Below are 20,337 nucleotides of genomic sequence, written 5' to 3'. Positions count from 1 at the left end.
GCCTCAGACTCGAACATCTCTCATTTGGTGGCTGAACCTTCCCCACCTGCTGGCGGGGAAAAGGTTTGCGGTGTGGGATTGGACCCTCCTCACCACGGACGCAAGCCTGAGACGCTGGGGAGCAGTGACTCTGGGAAAGCATTTTCAGGGGCACTGGACGCAGCAGGAAGCCAGATTGCCCATAAATATCCTAGAATTGAGAGCGGTATTTTATGCTCTCCAGCTGGCGCATCCGCTGCTGGAGGGGCAGGCAATCAGAGTCTAGTAGGACAAAGCCACTGCAGTGGCGTATATAAACAGGCAGGGCGGCACAAAAAGCAGAGCCGCCATGAGGGAGGTAACAAGGATTCTGCTTTGGGCAGAGGAATTTGCAGTAGCGATTTCTGCGATCTTCATCCCAGGAGTAGAAAACTTTGAGGCCGACTACCTCAGTCGGCAGGATGTTCATCCAGGGGAATGGTCACTCAATCCTCAGGTGTTCCAGCAACTAACTCTGAGGTGGGGCTATCCTCAAGCCGACCTTATGGCGTCAAGGTTAAACCACCAACTACCAGTTTACTACTCCAGAACAAGGGACCCACGAGCAGCTGCAGTGGAAGCACTGACGGCTCCGTGGAAGTTTCATTACGTCTACCTATTCCCTCCGTTTCCGCTCATTCCGCGCCTGCTTCAAAGAATCAAGCGAGAAGGGATCAAGGTGCTTCTGATAGCACCATTGGCCCAGATGCTCCCAGATACAGAATCTGTTAATAGACGAGCCGTGGCCACTGCCTCTTAAGGATGACCTCCTTCTTCGGGGCCCATTTGCTTATGAAAGGGCCGTCCTCAGAAAAAAGGGTATTTCGTCTAGTGTGATTCCCACAATGATTCGGGCTAGGAAAGAAGTCACTTCTCAACATTACTACCGCATATGGAAGACATATGTGGCTTGGTATGAGACACGTAATTCTCCTCCGTCAGTCTTTAAGGTCTCACGTCTCCTTCTTTTTCTTCAGGCTGGTCTCTCAGCAGGCCTTCGTCTTGGTTCATTAAAGGTACAGGTATCCGCTTTGTCCATTTTCTTTCAGAGAAAATTGGCTTTGCTCCCGGATATACAGACTTTTCTCCAAGGAGTTGTGAGGATTCAACCTCCTTTTGTGCCTCCCTTGGCACCAGGGGATTTGAATTTGGTGTTGGCCTTCCTCCAGTCTGATACCTTTGAGCCATTACAGAGAGTAGAGATAAAGTACTTAACCTGGAAGGTGGTTCTGCTTTTGGCACTCGCTTCGGCAAGGCGTGTGTCAGAACTCAGGGGGTCATTCAGACCCAGTCGTTAGCGCCGATGCGCTCGGACCGGGTCGATGGCCCCCCACAGAGCATGCGCACGACGGCGCCGTCGTGCTCATGCGTAAGACCCGCTACGACCGACAGCGCCGGTCGTAGCAGGTCTCGATCCAAAGGGGGCGAGCTGTCTATGTTGATTGACAGCTCGCCCCGTTTGGAAGGCGGGCCGGGGGGGTGGCAGCCCAAACGGAGGCGTTCCCATGGGAACGCCTACCGTTTGGGGGAGGCCCCACTGACATCACTAGTAATGTCAGTGGAGAGCTTCCGGCTCTGACAGAGCCAGAAGCTCTCCGGGGCTTACGACAAGTGAGACCCCTACCCTAGGGTCTTGTCATAAGCCCCGATGATCGCGATGGTCTATGACCATCGCGACCATCACCCGAGCGGTCGTTAGAGCTGTGGGTGTTAACCCACAGCTCTAACGACCGCAACAGAGGCGGGCGGTCAGGATGCAAGTGGCCGCCCAGTTTCTGAGCGACCGCTTGCATCCTCCGACCGCCTCTGAATGAGGACCTCGGTGCTTTATCCTGCCGCCCTCCTTATCTTATTTTCCATGAAGATAGGGCGGAGCTGCGTACTCAAAGGGCTTTTCTTCCAAAAGTGGTGACAGCTTTTCATATAAACCAACCTATCGTGGTTCCGGTGTTTAAGGATGACTCTTCCAATTCAAGATCCTTGGATGTAGTCAGAGCACTCCGGATTTACGTTGACAGGACTGCCTCCCTCCGTAAATCGGATGCTTTGTTCATTCGGTTTGATGTGGCCCGTTCAGGTTGGCCGGCCTCCAAACAGGCCATTTCTAGATGGATTCACTATCAAGCAAGCATACGTGGTGGCTTCCAGACAACCACCTGGTCCTATTACGGCGCATTCTACGTGCTCGGTAGGTCCTTCATGGGCGGCTGCTCGCGGGGTTTCCTTAAACCAGCTTTGTAGAGCAGCCACTTGGTCAGGCACACATACCTTCCTACGATTCTATCGTTTTGATACTTTTGTGGCCTCCGCTTCGGAGTTTGGCCGTGCGGTGTTGCAGGGCTCTCAGTGCTCTCCCACCCGGGATGTAAGCTCTGGGACATCCCCAATGTACTGAGGCTCCAGTGTCCCCTGGTGGATGAAGGAGAAAATAGGATTTTGGTACTTACCGATAAATCCCTTTCTCCGATTCCACAGGCGACACTGGACACCCTCCCTACGCTGTTCTACCTGCATTGTTCCTGTTTTACAGGTTCAGACGCTGGTTTGCGTTTAATGTTGTCTGACTGACCTGTTCTTGTTTTTCATGTATATGTTGTTTTCTTATGTATATGTGATTAATGTAGCTTTTCTGTTTCCTTCTCCTTACTTTCCAGCTCCCCTCGGGCACAGTTGTTTTTAGACTGACCTGGGGGGGGTATAGAGGGGGAGGAGCTAGCTACCAGTAGTTTTTTATTTAAAGGTGCCAGCTCCCGGTTAACACACTCCTATACCCCATTGTACTGAGGCTCCAGTGTCCCCTGTGGAATCGGAGAAAGGGATTTATCGGTAAGTACCAAAATCCTATTTTACCACAGCTGGAAGACATCTATTCAACACAAGGGTATTTTTCAATGATTAATTGTACTACACTATGTTATTGTTTATATATATATATATATATATATATATATATATATATATATATAATTTTATATTTGTCACACGTCCAGTGGTAGCATCTAATGATGTATAGTTTAAATACGCACAAAGTGGCATCTGGGTCCTTGCACATTCAGGCGCAAGGATGCGCACAAGGCAAGGGCTCCCCCTAGTATTTATCATAAAATTGTTGACGCGTCCGCGGCAAAAGATGCCCACACAGATGCCACCACGTCCAATTCTTCCGAATGCTGCAGGAAACGCAATGACTGCTTGTGTGAGGTCTACAGCTTATCCTATAGAGAGGGGCAATTATAGGGGGCGATTAAATTTTTTTTTTATTGCGCTATGTCTCCCGTCTAAAGTGACTGGAGATCGAAGGGGGGCGATGCTCAATTGCATTTCGCATCCAAAGAGACAGGGTTTAGCTGCGTAAAGCATTTAAACCCACACAGTAGTTTGGGTGACCAAAATTAGGACTAACTGCACATTTCGGCTCGCTGCCTTCCGAGGGTGCGAGCGGAAATGCTGGCGGCTATCGCAGCCGAAGGGAGCAACAATTGAATCGGTCCGTCGGACGCCCTTAAGGCAGAGAAACCGGCGAAAAAATTTGAATTTCCCCTAGCAAGGTTAAATGGCAAAACCAATATTAGACTTTAATAAGCATTATAAGTTGTATGTTGCTGAGCAGGAAAGTAGTGAGGGGTTTATACGTAGAGCATAGTGGGAAGTATTCAGTAGGACTTTGGGGCTGGTCGTGTGTGCCAGTGCCCGTAACTGCAGTGCCCCTGGCACTTAGCACAGAAAAAGCTGCTGAACATGCCTAATCCTGTGCATTCTCGCGCGAGTAAAGGGCTGGTCGTACAAGCAATTGAATGCCCCCTAAATGTAATAGTGCCCTATAGATTTCACGCACATATGACAAAAATGCTGATAAAAGCTTTAGGCGCTGTGAACAACTGATCTGGTAGGTTACCCTGAGCGTTCTAGGGCTCCAGTCCTTTCTCCTGTTGTCTGTGCCCTCGCCACCCTGTGAACCTACGGGTTACATACATGTGCAGTACATGGAGCAGGGACATTGATCCTACTGCAGACATTGCAGAGTTTTGCTGACCTGCTGTCATTCTAAAGCAAATTGTAACTTTGTGTTTTATCGTCTCCTGGGTAACGTCCAAAACAGATGTCGAAATTACTGGTGGACGTCTTGTGACATGTAGAGGTTAGACAGAAAACCAAACTTGTCAGGAATGAGTAAAATGTAACCCTGCTCTGGCTGACAAGAGGATTCTTTGTAAGAAATAGACTTTGATGATGCGGCGGGTATTACCATGAGCCAGTGACCAAAATAATCGCTATTCTACGGTACACAAAGCAGACTGAACTTTACTGCAACCTCCCAGTTAAACAAAGTATGAAACATAAGGTAGACCTTGTCCCGGTTTGGGTACGGGATGCTGACGCTCGGGATCCCGCCGATCAGAATCCCAACGCCAGCATCCCAACAGGGTTAGGATACCAACACTTGTCAGTCAGTATCCTAACCCCAACCCTCCCTCCTCGGTGCCTAAACCTCCCCCTAGTACCTAACCCTAGCCCCAGTACTTACCATCCGGTTGCCTGACAGGTGCCTGGATTCCGGTGCCGGCATTCTAAGCTCTGTCTTCCCGACTGTCATTATTTTGACTGGATCCCCTTGTCCCAAAGAGCTGACACTAATGCTGGGTACACACTTAACGATGTGTACCCAGCCGACCTGTCGTGCGACGGGACCCGACGGGGGATCTTGGCATCAGCAAGAGCGCATCATACATGATATAGTGCGTACACACTAGACGATGTGAAGATATCGTACGACCCGGCCGATATCGGCCGCATCGTACGATATATCGTCTAGTGTGTACGCAGCTTAAGTGCTGAAAATAATTGAATGCAGTGTTACCATTGCCCTGCAAATCTAGTCTAGGTAATACTAAATTGCCGACCTGCGAGGAGCGCCCTCATACCCCTTTAGTACTCAGGGCCTGATTCAGACCCGGACGCTAAGTTGCGCTCGCTCTGAGCGATGGTCGCCCATCTGCGCATGCGTATAAGTCACAGTGCGTGTGTGCAAACTAGTACGAGCGATCGGATTTTGCTTGCTCGCCCTGAAAAGACTGCCCAGTGGAATGAGCGATAGCGCCGTTTGTGGGTGGTAACTGGGGAAGGTGCTTGTGAACTGGGGAGTGGTGCTGCAAACGCAGGCGTGTCTGACCGTCAGAACGGCGTTTAATGGGTGCGCATAATTAGCAAAGTAGCGTCATTGTACACGTCACTTGGTTGGTTTTTATCCTGAACTGCTCGCAGTGCTTGCGGGAGAGTAAGGTCTACCTAAAGCGCTGCGAGCAGCTCCGATAGCTCTCGATGTTACCGATTTATTCCTTTACATACCGGAGATGACGTGTGTTGCGAGTGGCAAGGGGGCGTCTTTATACACTAGCGAGCGCTTATTGCTGGGGCTCGCTAAGACATAGAGGGCGTCCTTACGAGACGCAGTTCGAGCGCTTAATTTAAATATCCGGCCCCTTTTTGCAAGCAATTTGCGAACGGGTCTGAATCAGGCCCTCCGTATTGTTATTATTACTGTCTTCCTAGTTGCAGACGCCGTGGAGTAATGTGGCCAGATATAAATAATTGTGTATGATGATGATAACCTAAAGCTAACCTTGGACAGAAGACATGAATTTAGTGGAATCCTATGGTACCTTTTTAACACGTGTCCTCTATACATCCAGCCTCAAAACGCCATGCGGAGCAAGACGCCTGGCATGAGTGAGCCACCACGTCCCCTGCGACTTGACTTGTGCCTAGCGTCTGTATTTTTTATTTTTTGTCTTTCGACTGAAATGTCTTAAGCGGCGTATCCATTAGTCGATTTTAATGAGCGATTGAACGATTACGACATTGTAATCTTTCAATTGCTCATTAATCTGGAATAAATCGGGCATCTGCTCGTTTCCAACATCAATCCGCTAACGACAGATTGACCATATTCAGGGATGAGGGAGGGTGCCTGCACTGAACGACATATCGGCACTACAGGAGATCAGGAACGATTGTACGATTACAATGTCGTAATTGTACGGTCTTTCCATGGTCTGGTAGTGGGTGCGCACCTTTAGTCGCAAACAGATGCAACAAAACCGCTTCCCGAGACTTCACTGATTATTTGATATGCGACACTTTGTATATCTCTGTGCGACTGAGTCTGTATACAAAGCACAACGGAACTTGGCGTGGAAAGAAGCAGCGGCTGCTGCATCGTAGCACTTCATATACAGATTCCGATCGGCAAAAAAGTATCGCTGACTGCGGCTTTTCACCAGGCGGAAACTATTCGCCATATTCAATTGCAAACACTTTTCGCGTGCGCGGAAAGTCAATGCAATGTAATAGGCGAAAAAGTTTTGCCTATGAATACTCGGTGGGAAAAAATGCAGAATTGCGGTTTTGGGGTGCAAAGGTGCAGAAACCACTCTGCACCCTTTGGACAGCCCCCCAAAGGATAACTGCGTCAAAATAAAAAAAAGAGGAACACCCCAAAAAAGCAATTTGAAAATGGGGGCGAAAAAGTACAAAGTGGGGGTGCAGACGCAAAAACGTGCAAAATAGACTTTTCGGGGGTCTGATAGTATGGGGGAGGTGTTTTTTGATTCCAGGTGTTTGCTGAATGTGCGTTTCTTGCGGCACTTAAAACTTGACTTTAGCGATTTTTAACTATGCTTTGCACCCATTTTCAAGTACCCCAAATTTGGCAGGACTAATTATTTTCTCAAAAAAAAAAATTACTTTATGCTATTCTTCCCCACTTTTGCAATGCCGCTTTTTTGGAGCAATTTACAGCACTTAAGTACCTCGAATAGCGTCAGTAGGGCTAATCGGGGACATCTAGATTGATCCCCAATATTAGTGCATCTTTTGGGGGGTGTCAGGCTGATTGCCCCAATTCTGCCAACACTTTTCGCCTGTTAGTTTCACCGGGACGCGTTGTTGCGTCCTTTGGAATTGAATACGGCGAATAGCGGCAGCGCGCGCAATACTATTTCGCATGCAAAACTAGCAATGTTGGCAAAGGCCGGCATGCAAAAAAGTATCGTGGGTGCGAAAAGAGTTGATTACAGCCCTCAGTCACATAAGTCAGGCGCAGGAGGCGTGGCCAGAACTGAAATACCGCAGATTCAGAGCAGGTGGTCTATACAAGCAACTCTTCTTCCACACTGGTCTGCTTTCCTAGGGGGTATTGTGGCTACTTGTGCTCCATGCTCGTGTTATCAATGTACACATATTGTATATGTTCTCATAGGGCATCTGTATATAGAGGGTTTGTGGCTGCGATCTGCCGTTCTGTATAATCAGAATATTTGTAGCTCTGAATCAGAAGCTTGTGCCGCGTTGCCTGATGCTGGATGTAAAACACCTTTCTCTAATGACACGCATTGCACACAGCTAGGCGGCTGATATATTTAGCACACTGGCTTGTTGGGAAGAAAACAACCTAGTTTTATTTCTGCATTTTATTTAACCCTTATGCAAAATGGACTGTGCTTTATAGTTCATTGTCCCAGGCCCGGATTTGTGGTCTGGGACGGTAGAATCACAACAACTGCATTTTACTTACTTGGCACGTTAATTGTTTTTATTCTTACTGCTAGTTTACTTATGATTAACTCTTAAGTTGTTATATGGTTATATATACCATGTGTTTTATGTATCGCTATTAAATTGCTGCTTCAAACCATGGAGCACTACAGTGCTAGTGGTTATGTGGGGTAGTGACACAGGCACCTCGGGTGCAGGTCAGAAGTAAATTGGTCCCTCAGGGTCCTTGGAGCAGACCTGGGGGGCGGCCATCTTGCAGGGTTATTCAGCCTCTACGTTCACCAAGAACTAGGGGCGCGGCAGAGGCGTGAAGAGCAAAGTCATCTTGTTAAATACAGGTTATTCCAGGCCTCTGACATATAAATCTAAATGCAAGGGAACAGTTATCATATCAGCAGTTTATAAGAGTGGAGTTTTGGTTAAAGGGCAGCAAAATATGGTCAAATATTAACGTAGTGTGTGACTGGCACCAATATTATATTACAGATTCATCCCATATGTTGTAAAATTAGTCCTGGCGGGGATATAGTGAATTGATCAGATATAGATTTTATATAGTGGTTGGTGCTGAAAGGCTTAAGAACCCATTCAGCTCTGCACACTAATGTTTCTTTTGATAAAACAATATAATTTTAATGGTAACAATCCCCCCCCCCCCATGTTGTCACGCACGCACACAAATATATTTGTCTTGCAAGTATACAGTACTATACTGTATTCATGCGTGACGCGCTACGCCAATGGACATACGTTCATCAGTCCCAGAGGGTTTCTTTCCACAGGTGCTAGGAGCAGCTCTGCTAGACAAGTTTATTGAGGAGGCAGAGTGCGGAGAGACTTATGTGGAAAGACTGGGTTGATTTTTATAATTACTATTTTGTATATATCTTCAACATGTTGCAGGTTCAAAAACATCCTGGTTTAACAATAGGTCCCATATCGGAAAAGGAAAATACATTTGTGACAGCCCTCGTGCCTTGGCGACACTATTTGGATCCATGCATAAAATGTTTGCGCGGTTGTCACTTTCAGCGGTCCGCCATGGCTCGTTGGGCGCAAACAGACACTGAGCGTTCCATGGAAAGAGATTTACTTTAGAATTTCCTTGTGTACGGAGCTATTGTACCTCTATATGGTATGTAGTCATTATGTTGACATGGTCTGAATGTCAACATGGCCATTATGTCCGACAGTACATGTTAGGGTTCGGTTTAGGCAGCGGATAAGGTTAGGTGCAGGGTTAGGACTCAAACACTGTAAAAACGCTACCTCTTGTCTGCATAACGTCCATATTGACATCCATATAACACACCGCTCTGTAGTGAGCAGTCCCTTTTTTGCCTGTGAATACAGAGGTAATTCTATGAAGGAACGGTCTATCTTCTGTTTATACTCCTGCCTCTTACTATTCATTTCCTGCTCTGCAAAGATGGCTGTGCTAAATGATTGTTTAATGATTTGTTCCAGCTCATTCCTCGTTAATGATGCACTAAAGGCTTATTTTCTGATTTGGCCTATTGCTGAATCCTCACTAAATACCCAATCTAAGACCTAATTTGCACAAACAAATTAAGCCGGAGCAGCATAAATGGATAATTTTATCTCTAATTGTATTATATCCTGAGCATTAAAACGAAAGGAAAACGTGGATCTAGGTTTCTGGGCTCAGAGTATTTTCCTGAACACGTTTTAGGATTCGGTGGCTCCTTAAGAGAATAAATCTGGCGTTTGCTCAGTGTCGGATCCCGTGTTTCCTGTATCAGCCAGAAGGGTTTACTAGCACAGAAGGTCTCAGCGCTTCCCTGCGTAACGTCACAGCAGGGCTGTAGGTGTTTAGTGTTTGATTTCGCTGTCTAAAATTAATTTTGGAGCAGCGATAAACAGCCTACACTTCAAAGTCTGCATGTGCTGCCCCCACACAGTCACTAGGGCTGCACAAAGCTCTTTATCCCAGTGTTAAAATAATGTATTTAACCAAAGAGACACCACATGCTAGTAGAATAGACCACCCCTAAATCTAAAATCTGGCAATCACCCCAAAACTCCCTCCCGTGCCCTTGACAACTTTTCCTTAAAACACCCTCAGCATCTTCACACTCACATTCAATGTCTCTGCGCCCCTGGGGCAGGCGAGGGCAACGAAAAAAAATGAAGATAATGGGACGCTGATATCATCAGTAAGGGCTCTTGGCAGATCCTTAATATTTGTCCAAAGTCTCAGTAACTTTGGACAGCTCCAACTGCACGTTAGCAGATGACTTTGGGAATATTGGATCTCGCACGACGCTGACTAAGGTGGGGATAAGACCAGGATTACCACTTGTAATTCAATATATAACAATGCTTCTTGATGTGGACGCACAGCTGTATTTTGGCGTATTGTCATCCAAACTTCTTGACTGAGAGAAGCCCCCATCTCTTGTTCCTTTGTGAATTTACATTTTATTTTTAAGCAACTGCTTGAGAACTGGTGAAAGTTTGATCCCTTCTGCGTAGTCTGACCACACACATTGATGATGTCATCGGAGAGATCCTGCTATTGGCTCGGTTACGCTAGTGCCTTTCGGTGCACTTAGGAGATATAGCCAAGTGCAGGTCGGCGATATTCCCTTTCCAGCTGGGTTTAGCAGCGTAGCCAATCATCATTATGGTGCCTGATGCTTAGATATCGGGACAGTTGTGGATTTTGCGGTATATGTGGACTGTCGCTTCTCTTTAATTCAACATTAACCTCTTGTTTGCTGGGTTTGAAACAAACATTGCTTTGGTATGTTGGAGGATTTGCCGGGGAATATTTATCACGTTGTGCACGACTCTATTATTATTATTATTATTATTATTATCCTTTATTTATATGGCACCACATAGGTTCCGCAGCGCCTTACACAGTACATAAATGAGCACACAAGTGAAACGGTTAATAGTAAAACAATACAATACAATGCAGGACAAGGACATGGTTTATAAACATTGCTGCATAACACAAGCAGCAGGACCTCAGCAACCAAGTGTTAGGCGCCAATTGGGCAGTTAGAAGTAAATGATAATATAAGCAGGGGGAGGAGAAGCACGTGAGGGACGAGGGCCCTGCTAGTGAGAGCTTACATTATAAGGGGAGGGGCAGACAGGGGTGACAGAGATGGGGTTAGGATATGTGCTGCGGAATGTGTGTGTTTAAGATGACCTGATGTTATGTCAAAGTTAAGTCCTTCATTCATCTATCTCTGACAAAATATAGATTTTGTTTGTGTTATTTATTTGAGAGATGTACAAAATAAAGTTGTAGCAATTTAATGTTTGTTACATTTTAGCATCTAAATACATCCTGATAAAAGATGCAGCTATTATGGGACTGTCCTGCCATCCTAGTACAGTAGTCACTACTTTAGTCCCAGCTGCTGGGTGCTATGCCATGCTCCTGTGAGTGGGTGCATCTCACATGCTAAACCCACCCACAGATGGGTGCAGCCATGCCCAACATGCTGTGGTCCCACAGGATGCTGCTGTACCTGGGCCCAGAATTTCTCTTGGCAGCCCTGGAGGTGACAGGCAGAACCAGGAGGGAATGGGGCTTAGTGGAGGAACAGGAAAGGCTGGGGAAAGAAGCAGGGGGTTGGAAAGCAGACTGAGGAGAGAAAATAGGGGGAACGGGAAGTGGAGGAGACAAGAGGGGGAGGATAGGGATAAAGTAGGGGATTATGTGGACACTGAATATGGGCGATGTTTGAAGAAAGGTTGTTCATGCTGTGGACGAGGTTATAAGTGAGATGAAAACGAGTGGGGGCTGTGTGACGTGGGGGCTGTGTGACGTGGGGGCTGTGTGACGTGGGGGCTGTGTGGATAAAAGTTGTTAATGTTCAAAAATACAGGTAAAAGAACAGCGCTGCTAATGTATGAGCGCAGCTCCGAAAGTGAAATATATCTATCGATCTGCCAATATTTTTACAGCTGTATAATTGCCCGATTTTAATGCCTGCCTAGTATACAGCTTCAAGAACATTTTGTTAATTTAGGTTTGCAGCGGCCAATGCTTTACATTTACCCATATTAGCACAGCCCTATATATCAGCATTGCAGGAAATGTGTGTGTGCGTGTGTGTGTGTGCCTATATATATATATATATATATATATATATATATATATATATATATATATATATATATATATATGTGTGTGTTATACTGCGAAAGTACAGTAGGAATCCTCCTCTAACGATGTCTAACCAGCTGACACTTATTTCAGATTGTGGATGTATCTGAGAGTAAATACAGTGCTGCTGGGGATATATGAAAGGCCTGGCATGCGTATGTGACATTCCTCCTGGTTAGTGATTAGCAGGGTAGCAGCATATAGTCAGCTGCTGAAACTTACCTATTATGCAGTGGCAAAAGATGGATCGATTTCTAGCATTTTGCACAACCATCAGCACAAGGCATATGCAGTCACTTCATGTTATAGGATACAGGTGTAATCCTGCTTCTAGAGTTGGACAGATCCTACAGAGAATCGAACCCTATTCTCACACTAATAACAAATTAGAGAACCTTAAATGATAAACAATTATCCGTAGATCCTGGGTAGCAGTAACTCTCACTCCTCCATAGGGAATGTAAAACAAGACGTGGACTTGCCGCTTGGTCTATCAGCCTGTGCGGTTCAGTGCAGACAGCTGAGGCTCCCTCCCCCGGGAGTGTAAAAGCAGGTGACCGCATCCCGAGTTCACTGCCGCCTGGTCACCTTTTTAGATGCAAATTGGTGTCTTCTGTGGGTAACTCCCTGCATCTGCCATCTGGTGGTGTCCCAGGGGCTGGAGCACAAGAACAGGCCGGCAGGTGAGGGGATTCCCTGGGGTCTCTTCAACAAGGGCATTTTGCACTAAATATTTTATAAGCTACAAATCACCGAGGGCTGCATTTATCAGTGGGTTTGCTTGGCTGTCATGGTTTAAGACTGCCCAATATATTGTCTTTGTGCTCATTCATCGGCCTCAGAGACGTCTACTTCAGATGTTCTTTGATCTTGTGGTGTTGGGGAAGGACTAAAAGCCCAGCAAAGCTCCAGGAGATGCTGAGGTCTGTGCCAATCGCCTTTTACATGAGCAACTGGTGATTAACAAATCTCACTAGTATGTTATTGCGATGCCAGCTTATCTCAGGGAGATGGGTCCCGGTGATAATTCATTGAAAGCTTGTATGATTGCCTGTATTCCTATATACAGTTTATTCAGGATATCCCGATATACAATTTATTCACTGACTTGAATGCGTTACCCTGTCTATGAATTGTCTTTGCAGAGCGGGTAAAAGCTGCCGCCCTTTCATGTAGGACCGTGTTAGAATGGAGATCATTGACTCCGGAAAATAAGTTTGGTACAAAACGAAGATTATTGATTTGATATTCCTGATTCCTTGGCGTTCGTCACAATGGGAAGCGTGTTGGGCAGAGTATTCTGCTGCTGGCCTGGCCTGTATGTGCGTAGTGGGTGAATGTGGGTCCTTGCTCATTGTGACACACCAGAGGTTCAGTCGGTGACTGCATTATTCACAGTCGGGAATGATGCTAGGAGAGAGCCAGGAACACAAAGCATGCCAGCACTTTTATATGTGGAAGAGCATGACAATCCCGCAACACAAGAGTGTTATCCTGGCCATGCACTAGTACGACCAGCAGAAGATAGGAATCATCTTACGTTTCCCATTGAACTCCCTGGCAGTCACGGCCAGAGGATTGAAATACGATCACACGATACGATGCATCGTGCGTCTGTCGTCTGAGCGACGTCATTTGTAAAAAAAAAGACATGCGCACGGGGAGATCCGTGGTGCATGCATCTGTCTGTAATAAAATAAGCACAGGTGCAGGGATGGTTCAGTGAGAACCATCCGTGCATCTTTGAAAAAAATAAATAAAAAAGTGTTTTTAAAACACCAACCCCCCTCCCCAAACAGCCCCAAGACTTTTAGGGACCCAGTGCTGGTTGGGCAACATACGGGGGTCAAACAATGTAGGGGTCCCCCCGTAAGTAAGCACAACCAGCATCGGGCTAGTCAGAACCAGCCCTGGTTGCCAAAATATGGGGGACAAACGACGTAGGGGGTCCCTCGTATTCTGTGCAACCAGCACTGGGCTCTGATCTGGTTCCGGAAATACAGGGGAAATAAATGAGTAGGGCTCCCCTGTATTTTCCAGAACCAGCACCAGACTTTTTCCCTGCATCTGTGCTTATTTTATTACAGGCAGATGCATGCATCACGGATCTCCCCGTGCGTGCATCAGTCTCGGACGCACGATTCATCGCATGCTGAAAAATCAGGGCACGATCAGCATGCGAATATGACGGAACATATCGGCTGCAAATCTGATCATACGATACGTTTTAAGAGCTGCGGGAGCGCGCGTCTGATCGTATCCTTCTTGAAAAATGACCGATTTCTTCACGATTGATTGTCCGGCGCGTCGAAGATTGGCCAATCGGCCCGAAATCGTGCAGGTCTGTGGCCAGCATTATCTCTGAGGTCTAGTGATGTAAGAAAGTGATCTTTGCTAAAGAGAAGCTATCTTATTTACGATCGATAAGCTAGCCTAGCTCCAGGGGCGTAGCCAGAACTTTGCAGGCCCCATAGCAACATTTTGAAAGGGCCCCCACCCTAATGCTTCTAGATTGACCCTATTTCTCTGCAGCAGTTGTTCATTTTATGCCCCATCGTAAAGCCCTAGGTTCATTTTATACCCCATAGTAGTTTCCTAGTTAATATTATGCCCCATAGTAGTGCCCTAGTTCACAATATGACACATTGTGGTGCTGCCAGTACACCTTATGCCACAGTGTCCCCAGTACATATAATAAGAAATTGATGTGTCCTCCATTCATAATGCCACCATGCAGCGCCTCCAGTTCATATCATGCCACAATGTAGTGCCCACAGTTCATATTATGCCACATTAGTGTCCCCTGTTCATGTTATGTCTTACTTTAGTGCCTCCAGTTCATATTGTGTCATATTACAGTGCCCCAGCTCATATTCTGTAACATGGCAGTGCCCTCCATTTCATACTATACCACATTACAGTGCCTGGTTCAGATTATGCCGTATTACAGGCACCCCTTACCATTGTAACATCCACAACACACATCACTCATTGAAAATGGAATGTCGTCCCATTTAGGCCTTGCAATGGGTCAGACCCAATTGCTTAGCAGGCAGTTCTGGGAACTCTGTAGTTGACTGTCTAACCTGGGCCCCATGGCAATGGCACTCACTATAGCAGGGGTGGGGAACCTTTTTTTTTCTGCCAAGGGCCATTTTGATAGATATAACTTTATTCGTGGGCCTGGTGCAGGCCATACCCCCTCTGTGTGATGTCACATGGGGACGGGGCCACAATCGCCAGTGATTACAGCAATGCCTGGAGCATCCTGAGGATGCTCCGGGGAGCTGTAAGAGCAGCAGTGTGACCGTCTGAAGTGTCCAAAGGACTCTTCAGGCATCACTGCTGCATAGATTCTGGCTGCAGGGTGACATTACCGGCACCCTGCTATCCAGATGAGGCTAGCAGAAAAAATCTGAGAGGGCCAGAAAAGAGGATTCCGAGGGCCTTATACAGCCCCCGGGCCTGAGGTTCCCCATCCCTGCACTATAGCTACGTCCATGCCTAGCTCCCATACTTCTCTTCACATGCCACTGTACACTACAACCCTGGCAGTAGCTGCACCATGTCCACCCTCTTTGCCCATATTTATCTTCAAAAACATTTGTAATGGAGAAGCTATGATGCTGTAACTTACTGCAATGTAGTAATTCTTATTTCATGTTTAGGGATAATTGCTGTCTGTTTCCGTAGCATTCTACAAAAGAAAAAAAAAAAAGTGTATTCGATATATCATACTAGCTGCTGCCCGTTGCTTCGCCCACGATGAAATTGCTTCTGCCAACATTGTTTTTATTTGAGGTGTTCTAGTTGTGTTGCTTTGCATAGGGGCCTTGTCGCGGTAGAGGCCCATGTAACCAGCAGCGCCATACAGACTGGTGGCAGCAGCGCCTTCACCCACCACTCACACCAATGTCACTGTGTGCCCTGTGCAGACTGCAATGTAGCCTATCCTATTCCCCCACCACTCACACCAATGTCACTGTGTGCCCTGTGCACAGACTGCTATGTAACCTCTCCTATTCACCCACCACTCACAATAATGTCACTGTGTGCCCTGTGCACAGACAGCTATGTAACCTCTCCTATTCACCCACCACTCACAATAATGTCACTGTGTGCCCTGTGCACAGGCTGCTATGTAACCTCTCCTATTCCCCCACCACTCACACCAATGTCACTGTGTGCCCTGTGCACAGACTGCTATGTAACCTATCCTATTCTCCCACCACTCACGCCAATGTCACTGTGTGCCCTGTGCACTGACTGCTATGTAACCTCTCCTATTCCCCCACCACTCACACCAATGTCACTGTGTGCCCTGTGCACAGACTGCTATGTAACCTATCCTATTCTCCCACCACTCACGCCAATGTCACTGTGTGCCCTGTGCACAGACTGCTATGTAACCTCTCCTATTCCACCACTCACACCAATGTCACTGTGTGCCCTGTGCACTGACTGCTATGTAACCTCTCCTATTCCCCCACCACTCACACCAATGTCACTGTGTGCCCTGTGCACAGACTGCTATGTAGCCTCTCCTATTCACCCACCACTCACACCCATGTCACTGTGTGCCCTGTGCACAGACTGCTATGCAGCCTATCCTATTCTCCCACCACTCACACCAATGTCACTGTGTGCCCTGTGCACAGACTGCTATGTAACCTCTCCTATTCACCCACCAGTCACACCAATGTCACTGTGTGCCCTGTGCACAGACTGCTATGTAACCTCTCCTATTCCCCCACCACTCACACCAATGTCACTGTGTGCCCTGTGCACAGACTGCTATGTAACCTCTCCTATTCACCCACCACTCACACCCATGTCACTGTGTGCCCTGTGCACAGACTGCTATGCAGCCTATCCTATTCTCCCACCACTCACACCCATGTCACTGTGTGCCCTGTGCACAGACTGCTATGCAGCCTATCCTATTCTCCCACCACTCACACCCATGTCACTGTGTGCCCTGTGCACAGACTGCTATGTAACCTCTCCTATTCACCCACCACTCACACCCATGTCACTGTGTGCCCTGTGCACAGACTGCTATGCAGCCTATCCTATTCTCCCACCACTCACACCCATGTCACTGTGTGCCCTGTGCACAGACTGCTATGCAGCCTATCCTATTCTCCCACCACTCACACCAATGTCACTGTGTGCCCTGTGCACAGACTGCTATGTAACCTCTCCTATTCACCCACCAGTCACACCAATGTCACTGTGTGCCCTGTGCACAGACTGCTATGTAACCTCTCCTATTCCCCCACCACTCACACCAATGTCACTGTGTGCCCTGTGCACAGACTGCTATGTAACCTCTCCTATTCACCCACCACTCACACCCATGTCACTGTGTGCCCTGTGCACAGACTGCTATGCAGCCTATCCTATTCTCCCACCACTCACACCCATGTCACTGTGTGCCCTGTGCACAGACTGCTATGTAACCTATCCTATTCTCCCACCACTCACACCAATGTCACTGTGTGCCCTGTGCACAGACTGCTATGCAGCCTATCCTATTCAAGTGAATGCGGGCCCAATGCAGCTCTCCCCTAACCCTTACCAGCCGTGTGCATGGTACCGCACTGATCTCTTGCATTGATGATGTCAATAATAATTTGTTTCTGTTATTGCTCAGCTTTAACTTGACTAATCGCGATGATAGAAAGTGCAGGTTATTTCTAGGACTTTCCTCTACTCAATGGTGCACTTTTCATGAAAATTGGATCGGTAGTTTGTGCGCCAACTTGGAACAAACAGACAGTCACAACGTTCTTATTTTATTGGTATAGATGTCACATGACCGGCGGGGTAGTTATGTAACACTTTGAAATGAATGGTGGGGAAGTGCATCTGTAACAGAGCAGGCACAAGGTGACTGACGGCTTGTAAGGCTTGTTCTGCTGAAATACACATGGAGGATTGTTTGATTCATGCTTGGGCAGTGCCCGTGATATGTCTGATCTTTTGAACTGCATTCGATTCAGTTAGGGCACTGACCTGAAAACGTGGCAGGAGCTTCTGCTTGTTGTTGTATTGAGCTGATCAGTAAGAAAACTATTACTAATATTTCAGCTACTCCAGTGGCTTTTGAATACAAAAGTTGTTTCTCCTTACTTGTGAGACCCGATTATTGCACAGTGTGCACACAGCACCCAGGAATATCACCATAGGTCTTTAGGATAGACAATACAGTACTGTGTTTTCAGGATCCTTTAATCTCTCAGGGAAAAAATAATAATTGGGGAACGTTTATCAAATCTGTCATGAGTACACGTGGTCGTTGGGAGTTGAATGATGCCTGGGTACTGTTTGGAGGGGTGCAGCCAAATCATTGGCAATGTCCACTCTGGAGAAAAAAAAAAGCAAAGAAAAACTGCTATACAAATCCTCAGCAGCTGACTTTGGGGGGGGGGGGGCCCCGCTGGGCCCCCCAACAAGCCCCAGGCTCTTGTAATCAGTACCTGCCCCTTCCGCTGTCAGCACTCCTGTGTGTAAGTATTGTAACGCAGACTCTGGGACGCATTCTAAGAAGGACGGAATTGTGGAGCCGCACACAAGGGGCCGTGCAATTCCGTGCCCATCTAAAATGCAAAAACAGCAGCGGGGTGTCTGTAGGAAACTGTCACCTCCCTACGGCAGATCTGCAATCCCAGCGCTACGAGCGAGGTCGCAACCTGAGATCACCATCGCAGCTGGTCTCAATGGTTGCTCCTTTGGCCAGGCTGTGGAAGCTGAAGCTTACCACAGCCTGGCGGGGTCCAGGTCGCTTACAAGGCCAGGAAATCTGCATCCACCGATGCAGACCCTGGCCTTGTCCCTTCTGCAAAAAGGGGGCGACGTGCTCCCGATTCTGGGAATGATGGGCAGCCACCCCCCTGCCTCGCCCCTCATATTCAACAGCAAGTCAATTATGCTGTGGCTTTGGAGGGGGGGGGGGATCTGCAAGCAAGATCGCAGAACGGTTCCTGCGCATGTGCAGACCCCAAAACATCGGGGATGTGCGCTAACCATCAGGCCCCACTGTATGTGTGTACAATGCAGGGAGAGGTCACATTTATAGAATGGTGCCTAGTCATATTTACAATGAATGCTGGTGTCGGGTAGTATACAGTGGTCTATTGTAGTAGTAATAGTAGTATTGAATGTGACTCCATGCCCCCCCCCCCCCACTTTATAATTCTTTCCAACAGTTTTAGTGTGCACATCCCCACTGCACAGCCTATCAGATCACGGGGAACCTGTGACAGGACAGAGATGCTTTTTGTAGGCACCCTAATTTGGACTTTTAGATGGGGTTTAGCCGCATAAATCGGCTAAACCTGTCTATTTGGGTGCAATAAAGCATGGGCGCCGAAAAACAATTGAATATCCCCCCCCCTGCGCCCTCCTGTCACTTTAGATGGGAGAGTGTGCGCGATAAAGCAATTCTCCCCCCATAAGCAGTCTGTGTGTACTGTAGAGTAGGATACCGTAGTACAGTATATGTTTATTAAATGTATTTAGAAACAGTCAAATTCTTTTAACTTAAAAAAAAAAAAAACTTATCAGTGGTCCTAATGAAATCACATATTTGATATTGCTGTCCCTGTAAAAGTGTGAGTACTGTTATCTTAAGAATGTTTAATTATACTTCAACATTTTACCACCTGTGAGCATAAAGGTTTAGCAGACTGTCATTATGCTTAGCCCAGACTGGCTACATTTATTTATGATAATCCTTTGGTCATGAATGAATAAATAACATTTTCCTACAATCATGTATGAAGACGATTCTCAGACTGGTTGGATTTTTGTCTATAATTGTAATGATGGATCTTTTTTTTTTTTAATTTTTTTTATATAATTTAAAAGTACATTTGGTTTATAGAAAAAAAAAAAAAAACCCACCTGAGCTTGAATTCTTTCTCCCTTGCTTGTATGTTGCGCTATTTGTTGCCTCTAACTGAGACCCTTCTCCTCTGATGCAGAAGCAGAGCTGGGACTGCGGAAGATGTCGGACAATGCCCTAGACATCGATGACCGGCCCCCAGCTCCGCCCCTGAGGATCACCAGCACGTTAACTGGGGCTAATGCCAAGGACAGCAACACTTTAAACCACGGCTCAAAACCACTGCCACCAAACCCGGAGAAGAAAAAGAAAGCAGACCGGCCCATGCGGTTTAAAATCCCAGGAACTGGAGAGAAAAGTACAACTTGCTCCTTCCTCCTATTTCTTTTTTATTTGCTATCATTTATATATAGCACACACACATATTCTGTAGCGCTTTACAGTGAATATTATTTTATTCACATCAGTCCCTGCCCCAGTGGAGCTTACAATCCACACACATGTTTAAGAATGTGGGTGGAAACTGGAGCACTCGGGGGGGGGGGGGGCACAACATGCAAAAATGGGGGAACATACAAACTCTGCACAGATGGTGGGTTACTGGGAATTGAACCCAGAACCTTAGTTCTGAGTTCTGGGGGGGGGGGGGGGGCAACATGAAAAAATGGGGGAACATACAAACTCTGCACAGATGGTGGGTTACTGGGAATTGAACCCAGAACCTTAGTGCTGTTTGTGTTTTAAAGCCGTAAACTAAAATATTAAA

The 20,337-nt window shown here is 46.9% G+C and overlaps 1 protein-coding gene across 2 annotated transcripts in view; it reads left to right on the top strand.

The window, feature by feature from the left end:
* Positions 1–20,337, top strand: part of PAK1 (p21 (RAC1) activated kinase 1) — a 92,207-nt gene that overhangs the window by 13,607 nt on the left and 58,263 nt on the right. The window contains exons 1-2 of one of the 2 annotated variants that reach the window (XM_088473814.1): positions 12,312–12,405; positions 19,711–19,929. In XM_088473814.1, coding sequence (XP_088329940.1) covers positions 19,734–19,929 — 196 coding nt within the window. In that variant the 5' untranslated portion in view covers positions 12,312–12,405; positions 19,711–19,733. Of the gene's footprint in view, positions 1–12,311; positions 12,406–19,710; positions 19,930–20,337 lie in introns of those variants that run through there. The other variant, XM_088473813.1, reaches the window with a different exon arrangement.

The sequence above is a fragment of the Taudactylus pleione genome, unplaced genomic scaffold, assembly GCF_031769625.1.
Source record: "Taudactylus pleione unplaced genomic scaffold, aTauple2 ptg000140l, whole genome shotgun sequence".
NCBI classification, from domain to species: domain Eukaryota; kingdom Metazoa; phylum Chordata; class Amphibia; order Anura; family Myobatrachidae; genus Taudactylus; species Taudactylus pleione.
The sequence above is the reverse complement of the archived record's forward strand: the minus strand, read 5'-3'. Positions and strand labels throughout refer to the sequence as shown.